The sequence below is a fragment of the Barbus barbus genome (assembly GCF_936440315.1).
Source record: "Barbus barbus genome assembly, chromosome: 24".
Classification (NCBI taxonomy): domain Eukaryota; kingdom Metazoa; phylum Chordata; class Actinopteri; order Cypriniformes; family Cyprinidae; genus Barbus; species Barbus barbus.
The window spans coordinates 16,163,989-16,184,717 of NC_136752.1; the positions used below are offsets into that span (position 1 = coordinate 16,163,989).

Here is a 20,729-nt window from a genome sequence, read left to right on the forward strand (position 1 = left end):
CAATTTAAAATAACTATGTTCTATTTGAATATATTTCAAAATGTAATTTATTCCTGTGATGCAAAGCGGAATTTTCAGCAGCCATTACTCTTTGGTGCTCAAGAGACATTTCTTATTATCAAGGTTTAAAACAGTGATTCTGCTTAATATTTTTGTGGAAAGAGATCCACTTTATCTGGATTCTTTGGTGAACAGCAAGATCAAAAGAACTGCATCCTAGCTGAATAAAAGTGTTAATTCTTTTTTAAACAAACATACAAACAAAACAATACTGACCCCAAACGCTAGTGTACACAGCAGTATGATGGATCTTGTATACATGAACATTACCACTATTAATATTGCAGGAAATTATGCCATCTGCATAGATGCTTTAGATAAAGGCCTTGCCTGCATATGCATATGATGTCAGCACAATTCTGACTTGCAAAGAATTTACGTTTTGCAACAATCGCAATAAGGTATGAATTCTGCTGACATTTACACAAAGATTAGGCCTCAAAAATCTAAGAGAGAATCTAAGCAAAGATTAAAACAACACAGCATTATTCCAGACCACTGATGCTTTTAAAACAAAATAACTGATTGCCACTCAAGATCATTACATACAAAGCCAAGTCTGTCAGAAAATTAACAACAACTGACGATGATAAATGTAGCCATCTTGGCGTATTTCACAGTGGTGAGTTTATCACTGTACCGATAAGAGAAAAGAAATGATGACCAGCATATTTCCCCTGACCAGACTCATCCATTCATCGCGCATGTTATTTACTACTGCGACTGGCCCATGCCCCACATACTGAGAGAATGCAAAAGCCGAAACAGATTGTAGCCTCGGTGTTTTGATTAACAGCGCTAGCCTTGGAGGGAGAGAGTTATGAGAATATATGGCGGTTGGCACAAACTACATAACCTACTTCTACAGCAGTCTGTTAATCTAAAAAACATCAAAAGGAAATGAACGACATGATGAAACCGATGTTGGTTGGTACACGTTTCTTTTCTGACTCACAAAGTGGTGTTGGACCTCTTGATCCTTTTACAACAGGGCTCTAATTTGTTGAAACAATCAAAAATCCTTCTTTTTTTAATATTAATTTTAATTTTTTAATATTATTTAAAGGAGCTGAGATAGCATGAACTAACATTACCAAAGAACACTAAAACAAATGTATTGCTCACTGTTAATGAATGCATTAACTAATAGCACCTCATTGAAACTATCAAACTACATTAGTTTCAGGACTGGTTGGGATATATATAGTGCAAAATAAGAATGAAATCATAGCTGATCTTAACATCTTAACTCTAAATACATGTCTTCACATGACACAATCCCCTCAATTTTCATAATAGGGGGCAAACAGTATTGTTTTTCACTGGCTGATTTAGGGACCGAATGTACCATTTTGTGAATTCTGAATATCCGGATGAGACAATAAAAACAGGAAAAAGCAAAAATAACTAAATAAATTAAATAAAGTACCTATCTATCTACATAATAATAATAAATGCTATAAAATGCTGGCAACAGTGGCAAGTTTAATGTTAAAAGACTGTGAAAATATCTCACTTTTAAATTACTCATGAAAAAAAAATGTATCATCTACTGTATCTTTTCTGTTTGTTGTTTCTCAACCCAAACTAGTGTTTTAACTCCACAACATGTGCTAAGCATAAGTGAAAAATATAACTTTAATCCTGAATAAAAATGATGTAATCCCTACCTAAAATAATTATTTTGCTGTTAATTATATTAACATCCATGTAACACAAACTCTTAATCGTTAATTTAGCAAATACATGAGGCATCTGTTATGCAACTAAAAGTACATTTTCTACATGAACTGAGGCTGCATGATAAGGGTCATTGTAGACACAGGTATCCTGGAGGCAGGTGCACTAGTGGGACAGGTGTGTTGCATCTCTGACGACACTTTCAGCGTCCCGCTGGGAAACACTTACAATGATCCAGCTCTTGTTTCAGCTTATTATAGAGCTTAAACCGCTGTATAAGTTCACAACCTGCACAACAAGTTTGTGCGTTATGTGATTGAAATCAATGACAGCTATTCCGCTCCTTCTCGAACACGTTACGGGCTTTTGTTCCGAAACTGCGCTCTTTTATCTTGGACAAAATTATTAAACGTCTAAAAATGCTCATTACACATTGAACATATAGAATATTAACAAATATTATATTAAAAACAGACGGCAACCTTATTGCAAGCATCACAATAGAGTAGCAATCCTATAGGGAAATGCAAAAGATAAGCGCTTACCGTGCATATCGCCAAAGAGAACGACACGGTGTTATTGTGATTTCATAAAAACAGAGCCAGCGTAACCGGAAATATCCTCGGATAACGGGCGACGTGTGGTTGTGGTCTCCAGGTGAAGGACCGGCTGTACCTGCTCACTGCAGATCGCTGACTGACTGCGGCGTCGCGCTGACGACACTCACAACAGCAGGATGGGCGGAGCTTCGCGCGCACAGATGTGCACGAGGATTAGGACAAAATACCATGTCTCTAAAATAATGTGATTATAAATATCGAGCGGAGGGTCTGAACTGAAATAGCACGCCTGGACATTAGAAGTCACTGATATGAAAATCTGTTTCAGTGGAGATGTTAATTGAGCAGCTATTGTATTTTGTATTAAAACACTCCACTGAAAAACATACTAAACCAGCCTAAATTCGTCTGCTGCTGTCCCAGCCTGGGTTTAGTTAGGCTTTGGGTTGAAAAGTGCCCAGAAAAACCACTCTAAAGCCATCTTATCATGCTGGTTTAAGTTGTCTTGCTCAGCTATTAAACTATGAATATTAAAGGTATATTAACTTCTAGACTATTAAAGAGGAAATACCATAGAGTAAATGAATATGCATTTTTACTCTTCAATAGCCTTTAACCGATACATATTAAAAGCTGTGCTTATATAATGCAAGTCTCAGTTTCTCAGTTAATATTATTCCATGTAGAAAACAGCCAAAAACTGCCGCCTCCTTATTTGATTAAAAAATACAAGAAATGGTAAAAACACTAAAATTAAGAAATATTATAAAAGTTTCCTATTTTAATATATGTAATGTAATAATGCGTGTACTACGTTAAGCTAACTGAAACTTGTCATAGCACTTGCATATCATTGCTCTTTTGTTGATTTTGATTGCTTCCATTGTCCTCATTTCTAAATTGCTTTGGATAAAAGCGTCTGCTAAATGACAATGTAAATGTAATGATTTTTTAATGATTCTTTGATTAAAAAAGCTAAAAAAAAACAGCATTTCAGTCAAAATCTTATATAACATTATAAATGTGGTTTACTGTCACTTTTCATCAATTTAATATATCCTTGCTGATTAAAAGTATTCATCTCTTACTAATCTTACTAATCCCAAACTTTAAATGGTAGTGTAATTTATTTTGAAAGAACTGCAAAATTAGACTACATGAAATAACTTTAATTTACTTTTGAATATGGAATTAAGTTATAATTATTTAGGATATTTTATTTGCTATACAGACATCAATTAACATTTTTTGGAGTGTTCTCTGCTGCCCTCTATTGCTCAGAGTGACTAATTGCAAGGCAGCAGGATCACTGCATACACAACTGCATTTGCAGACACTAATGGCACAAATGACGAAAAACAACAGCAAACAAATAATTGCAATTATTTTAATTTAGGATAGTTATTTGTAGATGAGCATCAGCGGTTGAGCTGCCTGTAAAATACACACACATGAAAATTTCCAATGTATCATATGTAGTCATCTGAATGTATCTCCAGAATCTATTTTGAGGCAAACCTCAGAACCAGAACCGCATCAGCATGTCTCACCAAAATCAGATCTTTTCAGCATCTTTAAAGGTGTCACACCTCAGCCTCATGTCCCTTCAAAAGGATTGTCTTTGTCCAGGCTAGAAGTGGTTTCTATGGACTGTTCACTTTGAGATTTTCCTCTACCTCCTCGAAGATCTGCTCCTCTAGACTGGATGTGTCATACTCCTTCAGCATATCGTACGGCCTCCACGGTTCTGCCCACTTCTGAGCATGCTCCATCATCTCTGGGGTCAAATATAGGTCAAAGCGGATACCCTTAATGTTAAACTTGGGACGCTCCCAACGTTTAGACCATGGCTTTGGCTTCATTTTTACTTTTAACTACAAGAGAAAGAGAGAAACAGACATGAAACCTTTCAATTTAGTGGCTAAACACAGCAGGTGTAAAATTTATCATTACAGAATGTTACAGATGAGAAATGTTTTACTAGAAAACCTTACCGGATTGACCGGAACGTCTCCTGTTATCTCATAATGGACAGGTTGCATATTAAAGTCGATAGAGCTGTACTCAGGAAGAGCATCTCTCAAGTACATGAGACTGTCGTCCAGTCTCTTCTCCAGCTTCAACACTTCAATCTTGCGTATACGTGGACTGTACAATTCATAGCATATCTCCACTCCTACAGTGAACGAAAACGTATTAGTATGACATTCATAACAAAATGGCAACAGAAGTCAAAAAGCATTTAGATTCCATGCATAGTGGATACTATGAGTAAAGTGAAACCAGTAAAAATCAGAACAGTAGGGTTGCAACTGATGATTAGGTTGATAATCAATTAATCTGTCAATTATGTATTATAATAATTGTATTAAAAGCCACTTATTATTCTAGCATTTTATTTTTTTATTTAGGTTTTGCAGCACTACAGAACAGATAATGCAACGAAACTAAAACAAAGTAAAATGAAATGTTACAAGTTTTGTTTTTTACCCTGGCCATCGACAACATTCCTAAGTATAAATGTAGCACCCAATCCTTTTCCAGAGCGCTGAACACAGATTCCAACAAAGCGATTCAAGTTCCCGTTCACATGAGGATCAGTCATGGTCACTGCTAAAACACTGCCTACATGAAACAATAAAGAGAATATTTGAGGAGGAACAGAGAGGGACATTTTTCAATCACAGATCACCATAAAACAGAGGAGTATTGCAGTGTGTTACAATCATCAGCATTTCTTACCAACGTAAAACTCTGGAATGTTGAGAACCTTCCGTCTCTGTATCATGTCTTTCCGTTCTATTGAAAATTTCACAGGGTTCGTGCGCTGACGAGGAGGGATGAACTCTGGACTCAAAAACCTAATCAGACATTTTTTTTGTAAAGCAACTGAATCATTAAACATGTTACTAATAAAAAAAATTAAGAAAGAAATGTTAAAAAGCTGACAGTAATAGCTGGGAGTCAAATTTTGGCATTTTGAATTGGACAATTTAGGCTTTTAAATGGTTCATGTAATTTTCTACATATTAGGCATTAAATTAAAAGTGAACGCTTACATATTTTAAAATAAAAATATTATTTGCAAATAGCTCAAATTGACTACAGTAAATGTTAGTTTTATTAACTATTTCTTTCATTATTCCTTTAACATAGTTACAGTCTTGCTAAAAAAAATATTCATACATACATAATCAATCATTCATACACCTACAAATGTTGCAAACTACATGTCATTTATACATGTTACCATGCAGATTGAGCGACAGGTTCCAATAAACCTTTTGTAATGAACCTGTTATATCTCAAGAAGCAGGCAGGTGTAAACTGAAACATATTCATATGCATTTACCCAACAACAACACACATACCGTCGCAGAGATGCCTCTTTCTGTGTTTTGTCTATGATAACAGGTTTGGTTGGAGGAGTGAATTTTGGAGGTCCATCTGACGCTGCAGCGTGCCTCAATACAGACGTCGACAGAAGACCTGGGAATAAAATATAAACTGAGTATGTGTACAAATGTTAGGTATCAGCAATAGTTAACTTATTCATTAGAACGGACGGTAAATTCTATAAACTATCACAGAATTATTCACTTTAGCAGATGATTGTTTTAATGATCGTCTCATTAGTGGTCTTTTCTGTTATTACCATCTAATATGGACTTGGTAGTGGGGAATATAAAACACAGTAACATACGTTCGTTCTGAGGGAAATGTCTTAAAATTCGTAGCAAGCCCATCATTTCTCTCGCCCTCCTTGCGCACGCCGCCATGTTTGACCTCTGACAGAGGAGTGTGTACAAGAAACATTCTGATTGGCTGTCCAATCTCAACAACGATGAATGTGACTGGCTGGATGATGTGAAAACTAAAAAAAATGTATACAATATGAATTATTTTTATGTTAAATCTTTGCCGCTCTAAACATGAGTAAAATGAATATAGCAAATTTGAAAATGTATTGTGTGACTACGAATAATATAATTATAAAAAGTCCCAAAACAAATTTGTCTGTAATAAAGAATTCTCAAAGATTAATATAGTGCATACTAAAAGGACAAAAGTGTCAGTGACGTGCTAGTGCCCAACTACCCACCCCATATATGACAAATCTATAATCCCCGAATTTTAATTTGAAGTGGTCTAAATTAATCTTTCATACGATTGACCCTCATTTATCAGTATGTTCATTTATTGTTTCCATTCAGATGAGACACAGTCAGTAATATTTCTATGGGTACCTACTATCTAATCAAGCACAGATATGTGCGCATGCGCAGAGAGGTCGGTCCTTGTGGTCTCTGACACACGTGGATCTGAGTGGCGTCTGCTGTGGTCAACATCATCACGCATCTGACGAGTCTACCAACGGGCAACTCGAGCAAGCGTCCAGTAAGATACTTGCTTACCATTTTGTTATAAACTTACTTGTTTTGCTAAGTTATCATTACAGTATTTAATGTTAATATCTGTGGTATAATATGCACCGAAAAGTTTGTAAACAACTCGCAGGCTGTTAGTTACTTCTCGACAAACTTCTCAGTGTTCAGTTAGTACTTATTAGTATATGACTCCTTATTGTTGACTGTGCATACTAAAATTGTTTGTCGTGGTATTATTCATTTATTCGTGCCATTAAAATTAAGTTGGCCTTGTAATAGCACTGAATGTGTGACCTCTGACTAGGCAGTGATTGTGTGCATTGTGATGCAATCCACAAATTATTTGTTTGACCCCAGACTTAGTTCATCCCTTATTCCCCATAGAAGCCAATCATTACTAGTAGACTGATTGACTAAGCAGAGTTGTTGTTTTTTATTAATTCCTGATCAATTTAAGGTAAGTCAGGAAATGTTTTCCCTATTATGCCCCAGCGTGCACAGTGAAAGACAGTAGCCCCTCACTGCAGAACAAAGATCCAGGGGGCGGGGTTGGATCCACATCTAGGGGGTGGAGATGGGTAGGTTTAGGGATCAGGGGGTGGAGATGGTTAGGTTTAGGGATCAGGGGGTGGAGATGGCTAGGTTCAGGGATCAGGGGGTGGAGATGGCTAGGTTTAGGTAACTACATAAGGTGGGAGGAGTTGGATCTGGATCCAACCTCGCCCCCTGGATCTTGTGTTCTGTAGTGAGGACCATCTCAAGAAAGTATGCAGCACTAATTCTGGATATTTTCTTTCTGTTTTTCTTTCAGGATCATGCCTGTCGTGCGGCTCTACAGAAGAGAGGAGACCGGGGAGGGTCGGGTAATACGAAGGATCGCACAACTGTATCCAGATGTCACGATAACAACAGAGCTTTGCTACAATGTAGAGCTGGATGGTGAGAGAATATTGATTAGAAATAGCAATAAGTTTAAATCATATTTATTTACATTGCATTTTACAATACAGATTGCTTAAAAGCCGTAATAAAATGAAAATAATAATATTAATGTTGCAAAGTTCTTCACTAGTGAAATGAAAATATTTTCAGCTGGAAAGCAGCTCTAAAAAAGACAATAGTCATTATTCAACTCGCTTATAAACCAAATCTATTTCAGCTTAAGTCAGTTCAGTGTTGATACAGTTTAGTTCAATAACTGTCATTGTTGCAGAGTTGATCAATTATGAAATAAATTAAATTCAGCTATAAAACAAATCTAAGGAAAGCAATAACATCATCATGTGGCTCAGTTTTGTTCAAGTGTTCTCATCCAATAGTGTCTTTCTTAATCTTTGTAATCTCACCTTCATCTCTTTCTCTCCAAGGGTCGGACTCTTTGAGTATGGAGCATAAAGGTATTTTGTGCTGGTTGTTCAGTCCTCCTTATTCTGTCAGTCTGTCTGAGGCGCCTACTTTAAAACCAGAGGATGGGGCAAGACTGGTGGAGATTGGACCAAGGTAACTTCTACCACTGTCTTATCATGATAGTATGGCATTGTGATCTTTATTATTACTCACATCACATGTTTCAATTATATTTTGACCTTTTTAGGTTGAACTTCTCCACTGCTTGGTCTACCAATGCAGTGTCCATCTGCCAAAGCGCAGGTCTGAGCCGGGTGACGAGGGTGGAGCTCTCCCGCAGGCATTTGATCAAGGTCAGTAGAATAGCTTTAAATAGCTTTACATTTCAGTGAGTTTTTTTCCACTCATTTTGATTATAATCTCTCTTTTTCATCGCCATCTAGCCCCAGGAAGGACATAATGGAGTATTGAAGGACAGAGAGATGGAGAGACTGATTAGCTGCTTGTATGACACTATGACCGAATGCATTTACTCCCAGCCAATCACGTTGTTTGCTGTTGATATTCGGCCACAGGAAGTATTTGAGGTGGACATTCTAGGACAAGGTCGTGCTGCCTTAGAGAAGGCCAATGATGAACTTGGTAAGATGTGTTTTTGGAGTCTGAACCACATTTCCTCTAAAAGAAAAAAAAAAGCTTGGAGTACCATGGTGTTACCTTGTGAGACACAGAATAATCAGCCAATAGTTGGTCTTTAAGACACTATACACATCATCCCATTGGCAAATTAACAGAAGTGGAAAAATATGGGAAAATTCCCATATCTGTTAAGTACTAGTATAACCATCTGATGCTGTCGTCTTATGATTTTACCATTGTATTACGAGTACAAGGATATAAAACCAGTAGCAGTATTACATGAAAATGACATTATATTATATCGAAATATTTGAAAAATGATTTAATCAACTGCTCTAAGAACTGTGTGTGTAGGCAGTATTCAGTGATGAGATCTGCAGCTCTCTCTTCAACAAATAATTATTCAGTATTTTAAGGTCACATGAGGCTTAACATGATTAGAGGAAGAGTAGATGTCACAAGATAAGCGGGGTCTGTTTGATTAGATCACGAGGTGTGTGAAAGGAAAGAATGAATGACTGACTGTAACCCGGTTGGTTACACCAAAGCTTACTGCCTGCATCTCAGATTCATGAAGGCCTACTGGGTTAGAAATAAAACAATCACGTGACATCCTTAACAGTCCATTAAAATGTAAATTGGATTCTGTTTTGAGAATAGGTCAAAATAGTTTTTCTACATAGATTTGGCCTTTCACTAAGTCTGACCATTTTCTCAGACAAGGTTTTGTTCTTTGATGTTGTACACTAGCGTTTAAAAGTTTGGGGTCAGTAAGATTTATTTCTAAAGAAATTAATAATTCAGTATTCAGCAAGGAGTCAAGGCCATATTAAATTGATCAAAAATGACATTAAAAATGTTTACATTATAAAATAATAAAAGATGTGCTGTTCTTTTGAACTTTGTGTTAAGCAGCACAACTGTTTTCAACATTGATGATAATAAGAAATGTTTTTTTAGCACCAAATCAGCATATTAGAATGATTTCTAAAGGATCATGTGACTGAAGACTGGAGTAATGGCTGCTGAAAATTCAGATTTGCTATCACAGAAATAAATTATATTTCAAAATATATTAAAATAGAAACATCTTTTAAATTGCAGTGATATTTCACAGTGTTACAGTTTTTAATGTATTAAAATCTTACCGTCCTCAAACGTTTGAACAAAAGTTTATGCAATATCTGTCTGTTTTGATCGTTTTAATTGCAATTTTACTTAAATTATCCTAAAGTACAGATTTGCTTCTTTGTTACTTACAATAGCACTTTTATTTTTTAAACACTTAGTATTTTATGTTATTATTATAAATCAATATTATAATCATCATTGAAGTAACAGTTTGCAGTACAATAGTAAATGCATTAAGAACAGTTTCGTTCACTTACAGTAATTTTATGACTTGTAATTATGTTCCTAACCACCTTATTTTTCCCGTAAGAGCAGGCGCGACCATTTGTAAACTTTATGGGACTGGCTTCTGGTGTCATTCACTTCCAGCTATTTTTGTTTTACTGCTTGATATTGCAAGCTAGTATGTCTTATCAGATTATTTTAATGTATTATCTTAGTTATGAACACACTGGTTTGTAGTGAAAACAGTTTTTCCTTTTACTGAACTTTGATATTCTTCTCGTTATTTCCCTACCACGGCTAATGATCCGGAAGTCTCGCACATGCACAGAAACGGCTTACTTCTGCATTGAAAAATAAGGTGGACAGGATGTTCTGTAAAACCTGTCTGAGTTAGTAGCAGTAACCAAGTGAGGAGGAGGCTAGCAAGGGTCGGTTTAGTATATTTTGTTTTTGTATCCATTTCTGATTATCTTTTTCTTCTTTCTATGTTTATCTGGTTGCTTTTTGTGTGTCTGTCTGTCTCTCTATTTCTGCATGTATGAGCAGGGTTGGCGTTTGACTCCTGGGATCTGAACTACTACACTGCACTCTTCCAGAGGGTGAAAAGGAATCCCACCAGTGTAGAATGCTTTGATCTGGCTCAGTCCAACAGGTGTGTGCTCTCCAGAGAATAAACACCAAAGGAAGTCTTCTATCTTCAATAACATATGCAATGAAAATCTCGTGTCTCTCTGTCCTGCAGTGAGCACAGCCGCCACTGGTTCTTCCGAGGGCGAATGATCATTGATGGAGAAGAGCAGAAGGAGACACTCTTTAGTCTTATTATGGGCACTCAGCACCATAGCAACCAGAACAATGTCATCAAATTCTGTGACAACAGCAGGTTAGATGCTTCAGTTCACTGTGAAAGTCAACCCATTTGAACAGCGCTTGGCAGAATGTCTCAATATGTAGTTCTTGTGTGTTTGTAGTGGCATTAAAGGCATGGAGATGGAGAGTATGTATCCCTCAAACCCTTCGCAGGCCAGTCCATATAAAACCCGACATGCTACCAGACATGTCATCTTTACTGCAGAGACGCACAACTTCCCCACCGGTCTGATCCTAAATACATTTAACCTGCTTGCTTAATTACAAAGGTGTAGAGGCCAACTTAAATTAATTCTAATGAGAATTAAAATGGTTTTTACTGACAGCATGATCAATAAGCAAAATATTAATTGTAGCATTGAAGTATTCAAGTTTTGCTACTATTTTGCTAATATTTTAATAATATAGCACATTGAACAGTGCTATGTTTTAGTACAAGTATTATATCTAGAATTAGCTTTTATTTATATATTTTCAGTTTATTAGTCCAATAAAGTTTTCGTAATTTTGTGCTTTTGTCTTTATTTTGAAAACATCTTTCGCATATATTTTATTTTATGTAATATAATATTTTATTTAAGCTTTTTCACCTAATGAAAACTACTTTTTTTAGTTAACAATAACAACAATAATAACGTTTATATGCGAGTCATAAAATGCTCTTTATTATGCCCAGGTGTTGCTCCATTCAGCGGAGCCACCACAGGAACCGGTGGGCGAATCAGAGATGTGCAGAGTGCTGGAAAGGGTGGTCATGTGATCGCAGGCACTGCTGGGTACTGCTTCGGCAACCTGCATATCCCAGGTAAGCCCTAAAACTCAGCTCAGTTCATTCTTTGCCATATTTTGTTTTGTAAGCAAACTTTTCCATATCTGGATCTTTTTTCTTCTCAGGGTTTGTGCTCCCGTGGGAGGAGGAAGGGTGGGAGTACCCGTCCAGCTTTGCTTCTCCACTCCAGGTGGCCATAGAGGCCAGTGATGGAGCCTCTGACTACGGAAATAAGTTTGGGGAGCCAGTTCTATCAGGTGAAATATAACAGGACAATAGCCATCTGTTTATTTGCGGATATTAGCTTGTATCTATAGTTGTTTACTTATTCTTTTCTTGCCCATTAAGGCTTTGCTCGTTCCTTTGGGATGCGTTTGGCTAACAGTGAACGACGGGAGTGGATCAAGCCGATCATGTTCAGTGGTGGGCTAGGATCTATTGAGGACCAGCATGTGAAGAAAGAACAGGCTTCAGCAGGTACACAAGAAATAATATACACCGAATGCACCATAATTTGTTTCAGAATTTCCATTTAGAAATGGATTTGTTTATTTCTGTAGTGGCAAAGCTGAATTTTCAGCAGCCATTACTCCAGTCTTCATTGTCACATGATCTTTTAGATATCATTCTGATGTGCTGATTTTGGTGCTCAAGAATATTTTTTTATTATCAATGCTGAAAACACTATAAATGTCTTTACCGCCACTTTTGATTCATTTAATGCATTCTTGTTGAATAAAAGTTTTTGGAAAAACAAACTGAATGCATGGTATTATATACAAACAGCTTATTAATTCTTCCATTTTTTTTCTCTTGTCCTGGGCAGGTATGGAGGTGGTGAAAATTGGAGGTCCTGTATACAGGATCGGTGTTGGCGGAGGAGCTGCCTCTTCTGTACAGGTACACAAAATTCAGGATTTTTTGTATTTACAGAGACTGTGCAATGATGCAACTTAATGCATATAAGTGTGTATGTATTATTGTAGGTTCAAGGAGATAACTCCAGTGCCAGGGATCTTGGAGCAGTTCAAAGAGGAGATGCTGAAATGGAGCAAAAGATGAACCGGGCTCTTAGGGCCTGCCTGGAGCGAGAGGAAGGAAACCCTATCTGCAGCATTCATGACCAGGGTGCTGGGGGAAATGGTACGGGTGATTTTAAGTTCAGTATTTCCCTACTCAACAACACAAATGTGTTAAAATGTATAAAAACATCTTATTTGTGTAGGTAATGTGTTAAAGGAGCTGAGTGAGCCTGCTGGTGCCGTTATCTATACTAGCAAGTTTAAGGTGAGATAAAAACTTCTAATAAAACGTCTTTATCTTTTTTATGTCAAAATATTTCATATACATATTTTACCTTAATGCTCAGAGAGGTGACCCCACCCTCAGTGTTTTGGAGCTGTGGGGGGCGGAGTATCAGGAGAGTAATGCTCTGTTGCTCCGCCCCTCTGACCGGAGCTTTCTCGAGAGGGTGTGTCAGAGGGAGAAATGTCCTGTCGACTTTGTGGGCAAGATAACTGGTGATGGCAAGGTGAGTCAAACTACCTTTTTTGTAGCTAAAAATTATTCACTTCTTGACACATACTCATGTACATGTATTGCTCTTTAGATTGTATTGGTGGACGACCTGTGTAAACAGACCGATGGGCTTGATAGTGACCGGTGCCCTGTGGATCTGGAGCTGGATTGGGTCCTGGGAAAGATGCCACAAAAGGTTTAAACTTTACCAGACATGGCCTAAATCTGCTCAAGACTTAAGAAATTTGACAAAGAAGTTAGAAATTGTGGTACAGTGCACCCTTTCTTGGCTGATTTTTGTACTGCAGTGTCTAGTCTCCCAAATTTAAATTATCAAATTATGCTTTTTGGATTTACTTTTATGTTGCTTTCCACTCAGTCAGGTCTACGTGTCGTTTTAGGAGTTTGTATTGGAGCGCATGGCTGTGTCTCTGCAGCCTCTCTCTCTTCCTGTGGGTCTTTCTGTTCTTCCAGCTCTGGAGAGAGTTCTCCGGCTGCCTGCAGTGGCCAGTAAGCGCTACCTCACCAACAAGGTACTATACTCACTGCTTAGCACATGCATAATAATATATGACTTTTGCATAATTGAATATAGCAGTGGTACACAGCTGGTAGGCCAGAAATAGGTTGCAGGTCTGTTCTGAGTAAACCAAATTTATACCCTTCCAAATATATCCAGATGTTAAAATGTATCGTTATCTTGCCATGTTAAACTTAATTTAGTTTAACAATTGTATTTAAATATTTCAATTAATTTAATTTAAATATTTAATCAATTAAATATTTTATCTAATATACAGGCATTACAAAGGATTTTAAAAATTAAATGCAATCCATTTTATGAAAAAAATAAAAAATAAATCCTCTGTTCCAGGTTGATCGATCTGTGACTGGTCTGGTTGCTCAGCAACAGTGTGTGGGTCCTCTTCACACTCCACTGGCTGATGTAGCTGTTGTTGCCCTTTCTCCGTTCAGCCTCCAGGGTGCAGCCACGGCGATAGGCGAGCAGCCAATCAAAGGGCTGCTGTCACCAGCAGCTGGGGCTCGTATGGCTGTGGGAGAAGCTCTCACTAACCTGGTGTTTGCAAGAGTGTCTGCTCTCAAGGTGAAGAAGCCTTTGCATTTTTGAACATGTTAAAGGGATAGTTCATCCAAAAAATGAAAATTCTGTCATTAACTATTTACACTCATGTCGTTACAAACCCAGAAGACCTTCATTAATCTTCAGAACACAAATAAGATATTTTTGATGAAATCCAAGAGCTTTCTGATCCTTCATAGACAGCAATGCAACTACCATGTTCAAGGCCCAGAAAGGTAGTAAGGACATTGTTAAAATAGTCCATGTGACATCAGTGGTTCAATCTTAATTTTATGAAGCTACCAGAGTACTTTTTGTGTGCAGTGCAAAGAAAACAAAAATAACACTTTATTCAACCAATTTCTTCTTCTGTGCCAGTCTTCAATGTGTGTTCAGGACAGTACCATGACACATGCACGTGCTTTCCTCTGCTTGTAAACAAGACACAGCACATGTGCTCTACGTCAGAACGCCGGCTCCTGCGTCAGCAGCACCACGCGCATGCATCATGGTAGTGTCGTGAACGCGCATTGTAGACTGACACAGAAGAGAAGAAAATGAATAAAATTATTTTTGTTTTCTTTCCACACACAAAATATTCATGTAGCTTCATGAAATTTAGGTTGAATCACTGATGTCATATGAACTATTTTAACAATGTTCTTACTACCTTTCTGGGCCGTTTCTGAACGTGGTAGTTCTGTTTTTGTCTGTGCAGGGTCAGAAAGCTCTCGGATTTCATCAAAAATATCTTAATTTGTGCTCCGAAGATGAACAAAGTGCTTACGGTTTGGAACGACACGAGAGTAATTAATGACAGCATTTTCATTTTTGAATGCATGTAATTTTGAAAAAAAAAAAAAAAAAGCGCACTCACACTTGTCACCTAAGGATATCTGTGAATATCTTCTCAGGATGTAAAATGCAGCGGTAACTGGATGTGGGCTGCTAAGCTGCCAGGAGAGGGAGCGTGCCTGTGGGAGGCATGTCAGGCCATGTGTGAGGTGATGAGTCAGCTGGGAGTGGCTGTGGATGGAGGAAAAGATTCACTCAGCATGGCTGCACGTGTCAGTGGAGAAACTGTTAAGGCCCCAGGTACCTCTTTAATGCATGTCTGAATTAGGGATGGACAATAGTCGATTCTTCTAACACACAAAAAGTGTGAAAGTGACTAATCATAAATTATAGCTTGAGTTTGTCACACGTGTTTTATACTCAGTTTAAAAGTCTGAGGTTAGGAAGATAAGTTTTTATTAATCAATGAATACTTTAACAAGGATTCATTAAATTGATCAAAGTGCATTGGTAAAGCCATTTATAATGTTGCAAATTTATTTTTCAAATAAATGCTGTTCTTTTGAACTCTGTTCATCCAAGAATCCTGTATCGCAGTTTCTACAAAAATATTAAGCAGAACTGTTTTCAACACTGATCATAAATGCTAAATTCAGCTTTGCCATCACAGGAAAATTACAAAAATTACATTTAAAAATATTCTCAGATATAAATATACTATATTAGGGATGCACCAATATGAAAATTGACCGATACCGATAATTCTTTATATTTGAAAACCGCTTTGTTGGCCGATAAATCTATATCAAATGTTTTATGTACTTTTTGAGAGCCTGATAAGGAAATAATGCATTCTTTATCGGCTTTAAGATATCGGCCAAATTTTCTTATCGGCCCGATACCGATAACAGAAAAATTAGCATTTATCGGCTGATACCGATATGGTGTCCGATATATCGTGCATCCCTATACTATATATAATATTTTGTAAGAATTCAAAGCATTTCATTAAAATGTTTTACTTTGATGCATCTGAAAGCACATGCCAGTATCTTTTATCACATTGATGTCACACATCACAGCACCACCTAATGCATCCAGTTGTAACTGTGATGGATTCAGTGAGGAAAAACATTTCATTGTTGCGTACAGCGAGCAAAGATAAATTTTCATAACGCAGTGCTATTTTTACTTCAGTTGAGGTCACTAGTACTAAACTAGACATTTGCCCTTACACATACCTAGTTGTATGTGATTTTTATTCTACAGTAGATAAGCCATTGCCTGCATGCATTTTGTCACACTACTAACTGCTCTCCTTGTTTTTTTAGGCTCTCTGGTTATCTCGGTGTATGCTGTGTGTCCTGATATCACAGCTACTGTGACCCCTGACCTGGACAACCCTGATGGCAAAGGTTAATCCTGAATCTTTTAGCACCTTTAACCTCTCATGTATCATTGTTACATTTCGGCTAGTATATACAGTATTAGTACATAGTGTGTACAATGCTCACATGCGCTCTCTTCCTTTCTCAGGTGTGCTTCTGTATGTGCCTGTGAGCTCAGGTAAATACAGGCTGGGTGGCTCGGCTTTAGCTCAGTGTTACGGGCAACTTGGAGACAGCAGCCCAGATCTGGATCAGCCAGACAAACTCTCTGCTTGCTTTAACACAACACAAATATTGATTCAGGGTCAGTTTATGCAATTATATATTTTTTTACTTCATCTTATATACTGAAACATTAATAACACCACTTTTTACTCCTCCCAAACTTTGCTGTCCTATTATTTGATTCTCAAACCACTGCTGCATTTTATCTCTACACAGTCTGTTGATTTTATCTTTATATTGCAGATCGACTGCTGACTGCAGGACATGATGTCAGTGATGGAGGGTTAATTTCCTGTCTGCTGGAGATGGCCTTTGCAGGGAATCATGGGATGGACGTGGACTTGCCTTTAGAAGGCGTTGATGGTTGGTAATAAAACATTATTTATGTTTTGAAAACCAAAAAATGCTTTTTCGTTAAAGCTACTTATGCCAGCCATTATAAGCTAGTTTCCATCCACTTTTTCATCACAGTCTGCACAGAAAATACCAACATGCACATTTTGGAAGTTTTATAGCACACAAGGGAGAAAATCTGCTTTATTCCCAATTTGTTTCTGCAATTGTTCAATTCAATCCAATTGATTCGATTTTCAGCTTGGATGGAAACATAGCTATAGATATTTCCTCACGTCTCTCCTCATTCCTCTCTTTCAGTGATGGAGGCTCTTTTTTCAGAAGAGCTTGGTCTGGTTTTGGAGGTGTGTGAGAGGAATGCATCGACTGTCTATCAGAGATACTCAGATGCTGGTCTCCTCTGTCACAGAATTGGCAGAACTTCTGGTTTTGGATGTGATGCCAGGGTGAGCCGAGTTCTTTTCCCCTAAAAGCATATGCATGGATTAATGGAGCTCAGTGGAATATTATTGGACTTCAGTTATTTCAGAGAAGGTGTTCAGTAACTGCTAATTTCTTCTCCACACTGTCTTGTAGGTCAGAGTGAGTCTGTGTGGACAGGAAGTGTTGAATGAGCGTCTACCCACACTTAGGGCGATATGGGAAAGCACTAGTTTTCAGCTGGAACGACTGCAGGCTAATCCACTGTGTGTCCAAGAGGAAGAAGAAGGGCTTGCTTCTCGCACACAGCAGTACCTCAAGCTCACCTTTGATCCCTCCCAAACACCCATCATTAAAGAGCTCGGTGAGACCATGAACCCATTTCACAATCTTGAATTTTTCCCGTATTCATACTTGACCTGTATGTTAAAATATTTGACTTGTGTTTCAGCTTCAGGGAAACCTTGCGCAGCTGTTGTGAGAGAGGAAGGCAGTAACGGAGACAGAGAGATGTCTGCTGCTCTGTTCATGGCTGGATTCGAGGTAAAGACACACCTACACAAAGAAAGCTTCAAGTTTTGTGTTTTAAATATATGTGTGTATTGGGGTTTGTAATAGGGATTTAGGCATGGTGTTTGTTCATTAGTAGCACAAATGCTGCTTGTTTGCTTTTAAACTTTTAATTTTAACTGCTAACAAGGCTGAGTTGAATTAATTTGGACTTTTTTTTTCTTGTATGATCTGTAGGTGTGGGATGTCACAATGCAGGACCTGTGCTCAGGCTCCATGACCCTTGACCCCTTCCGAGCTGTGGTGTTTGTGGGTGGTTTTAGCTATGCAGATGTGCTGGGGTCAGCTAAAGGTGAAAATCACACTATTGCATGTTGCAGCAGTCTTACATATCACTGCTGAACTGTATGTTAGTTCTGCTATATAATGATAACAAGCGTTAACTCATCCCCACCATTGAATGTTTATATGACCTTAGATTTGTGATTCAGGTCATAGGTTATTTAGTACTGGTCTTGCCACTCTGCAGACTGAAAATGACTGGGTCTTAACATTTGTTCTGCTGCTGATTACCAAAAGCTTTGACTTTTTCTTATTAATCAGGGTGGGCTGCCACAGTGACCTTTAACCCCAAAGCTCGTGAGGAGTTTGAGCGCTTCCGGAATCGTGATGACACGCTGAGTCTAGGAGTGTGTAATGGATGTCAGCTCATGGCTTTGCTAGGCTGGGTGGGTGAAAGAGAGGATGGAGGTGAGAGAGTAACCTTTTAGTTTTACCATATGTAAATACCAACAACAGCCTCAAAAATTTACCTTGTTCATCCTTTTATTTTTATTAATTTAGTTATTTTTTATTCATCTTTATTTCTATTGTAGGTTCTGATGTTACTCTGACCCATAATAAGTCTGGTCGGTTCGAATCGAGGTTTGTGAGTGTAGGTATCCTGCCCTCTCTGGCCATCATGCTTAGGGGAATGGAAGGATCTGCTCTGGGCGTTTGGGTCGCTCATGGAGAAGGTTAGAAATGTTCATTGTAACACTGTACTTGAAAAGTGCACTTACTACTACCTTAAGTGAGTTTAAAAATTCTGAGACCACTAAAAAAAACATTTTTAATAAAATGTAAATTCTAAAATAAAAATGTGTGTGCGGATATATCATAGACTGTAAAAAAAGATGGACGACGCGTCTCTACTTCCTTCCACTGTAGAAAATTGAAGCCAAAGCATCTCAGTATGGCAGCTGCCATCTTGAGTAAATTACATCATTTGGAGCCCTGCGCAGTAGAGGTTGGTTTGGCTGTAGCCAGACACCTGCGGGCGAGCGAGATGCTTTTGGCTTCACATACATACATACATACATACATACACATATATATCATACACATATAATTTTTTTATATATAATTAAATAAAACTTGTTGTAAATCAACATTAAACTGCTAATTTGATTGAAAAGTTTATTTTTCATTTATTAATTTTTTTTTTTAAATCCCAAAACTTATGCACTGTATGTTTGTTGGGTGTATTGTTAGGTAGAGGCATCATTTCAGCTTATAGTTAGATCTCTTTGTTGACGTATACAAAGGCAAAAACTCTGCAGCATGTTGTTCCTCTTGAGTGACTTCTTTTGTTCTACAGGTCTGATGCATTTTCGTTCTCCTGAGGCTCAGAAGAAGCTGATCGGTGCCTCTTTGGCTCCTCTGCGTTATGTGGATGACTCCGGAACCCCAACTGAAATCTATCCCATGAACCCCAACGGTTCTGCTCAAGGCGTGGCAGGCATCTGCTCAGCAGATGGCCGTCACCTGGCTATGATGCCCCATCCAGAGAGGGCCGTGCTGGGCTGGCAGTGGGCTTGGGCCCCTCAGCACCTCAGGGGATCACTGGAGGCCTCGCCGTGGCTTAGCATGTTCCGTAATGCGGCAGTCTGGTGTCAGAGCTCATAGAGATATGCTGCTGTACAGTTTTGATAGACAACTAAACAAATAGGCCAACTTATTAAAGGGATAGTTCTCCCAAAACAAATTGTCATCATTTACTCACCCTTGTGTCATTTTAAACCTGTATGCATCTTTCTTCTGCTGAACCCAAAAATACAGTATTTTGAAGAATGTTGATAGTCAAACGGTTTTGCTTCCCGTTGACTTGTATTGTATTTTTTTATCCATACAATGAATGTCAATGGGAACCAAAATTGTTTGTTTATCAACATTCTTAACATGTTTTTAAATGACATGAGAGTGAGTGAATGACAGAATGTTCATTTTTGTTTTGTTTCATTTTTGACTATCCCTTTTAAGATTCTTGTTTAAAAAAATGTTGATGTTCTTAGACTGACTTTTTGAACTCTTTCATTCCTACATACAGACTTAGATTGTATTCAAGTAGAATTAACATGTAGAGTTAGTCCTGCTGGAAACTGATGCCTCAACATATACATGTCTAAATTCATAATGGGCTCTTTATTGAGCATTTTTCATTTAAAAATCCAAAATATGCATTCCAGAAATTAACTTTGTACTGAATTTTTTTTTTTTTGATGAAACGTACACTAAACTTAAGTGCTATTTGAATTGCATTATCAACGTTTTTTTAATTAAAAAAGCAAAATATACATTCCAGAAATTATTCAGCTACAAGTTTTTATTGATGAAACACTGCAAACACACTTCAAAGCATTTTGTGTGTGTGCGTGCGTGCGTGCGTGTGTGTGTAAGGGAAAATGCAGAGCTAGAATCAAGTATTCAGACACCATAAAAAATACAAAA

General features: G+C 37.7%; 3 protein-coding genes across 3 annotated transcripts in view; 1 reads left to right on the forward strand and 2 right to left on the reverse strand.

The window, feature by feature from the left end:
* Window positions 1-2,442, reverse strand: part of LOC306843732 (intersectin-2-like) — a 43,487-nt gene extending 41,045 nt beyond the window's left edge. Inside the window, exon 1 of the mRNA XM_079375376.1 lies at window positions 2,286-2,442. The gene's annotated coding sequence lies outside the window, so the exon portion shown is untranslated. The remainder of the gene's footprint in view (window positions 1-2,285) is intronic.
* A 1,008-nt stretch (window positions 2,443-3,450) lies between these two features.
* Window positions 3,451-6,099, reverse strand: mrpl19 (mitochondrial ribosomal protein L19). Its single transcript, XM_079375564.1, has 6 exons — window positions 6,004-6,099; window positions 5,672-5,789; window positions 5,043-5,161; window positions 4,791-4,925; window positions 4,295-4,476; window positions 3,451-4,174 (listed from the first exon to the last, which is right to left on the reverse strand). The coding sequence occupies exons 1-6, from the start codon at window positions 6,077-6,079 to the stop codon at window positions 3,944-3,946; spliced, it is 861 nt and encodes a 286-aa protein (XP_079231690.1). The 5' UTR covers window positions 6,080-6,099; the 3' UTR covers window positions 3,451-3,943.
* Window positions 6,100-6,582: 483 nt separating this feature from the next.
* Window positions 6,583-20,714, forward strand: LOC306844045 (phosphoribosylformylglycinamidine synthase-like). Its single transcript, XM_079375886.1, has 29 exons — window positions 6,583-6,698; window positions 7,500-7,627; window positions 8,056-8,188; window positions 8,283-8,388; window positions 8,479-8,677; window positions 10,577-10,682; window positions 10,773-10,913; window positions 11,002-11,126; window positions 11,577-11,705; window positions 11,795-11,926; window positions 12,018-12,146; window positions 12,496-12,569; window positions 12,656-12,812; window positions 12,895-12,956; window positions 13,039-13,200; window positions 13,279-13,383; window positions 13,589-13,720; window positions 14,062-14,292; window positions 15,183-15,363; window positions 16,395-16,478; window positions 16,600-16,755; window positions 16,920-17,039; window positions 17,331-17,476; window positions 17,607-17,814; window positions 17,902-17,993; window positions 18,198-18,312; window positions 18,564-18,710; window positions 18,836-18,976; window positions 19,600-20,714. Exons 2-29 carry the CDS (start codon window positions 7,504-7,506, stop codon window positions 19,905-19,907), a joined length of 3,945 nt encoding a protein of 1,314 aa, XP_079232012.1. The 5' UTR covers window positions 6,583-6,698; window positions 7,500-7,503; the 3' UTR covers window positions 19,908-20,714.
* The last annotated feature ends 15 nt before the right edge of the window (window positions 20,715-20,729 follow it).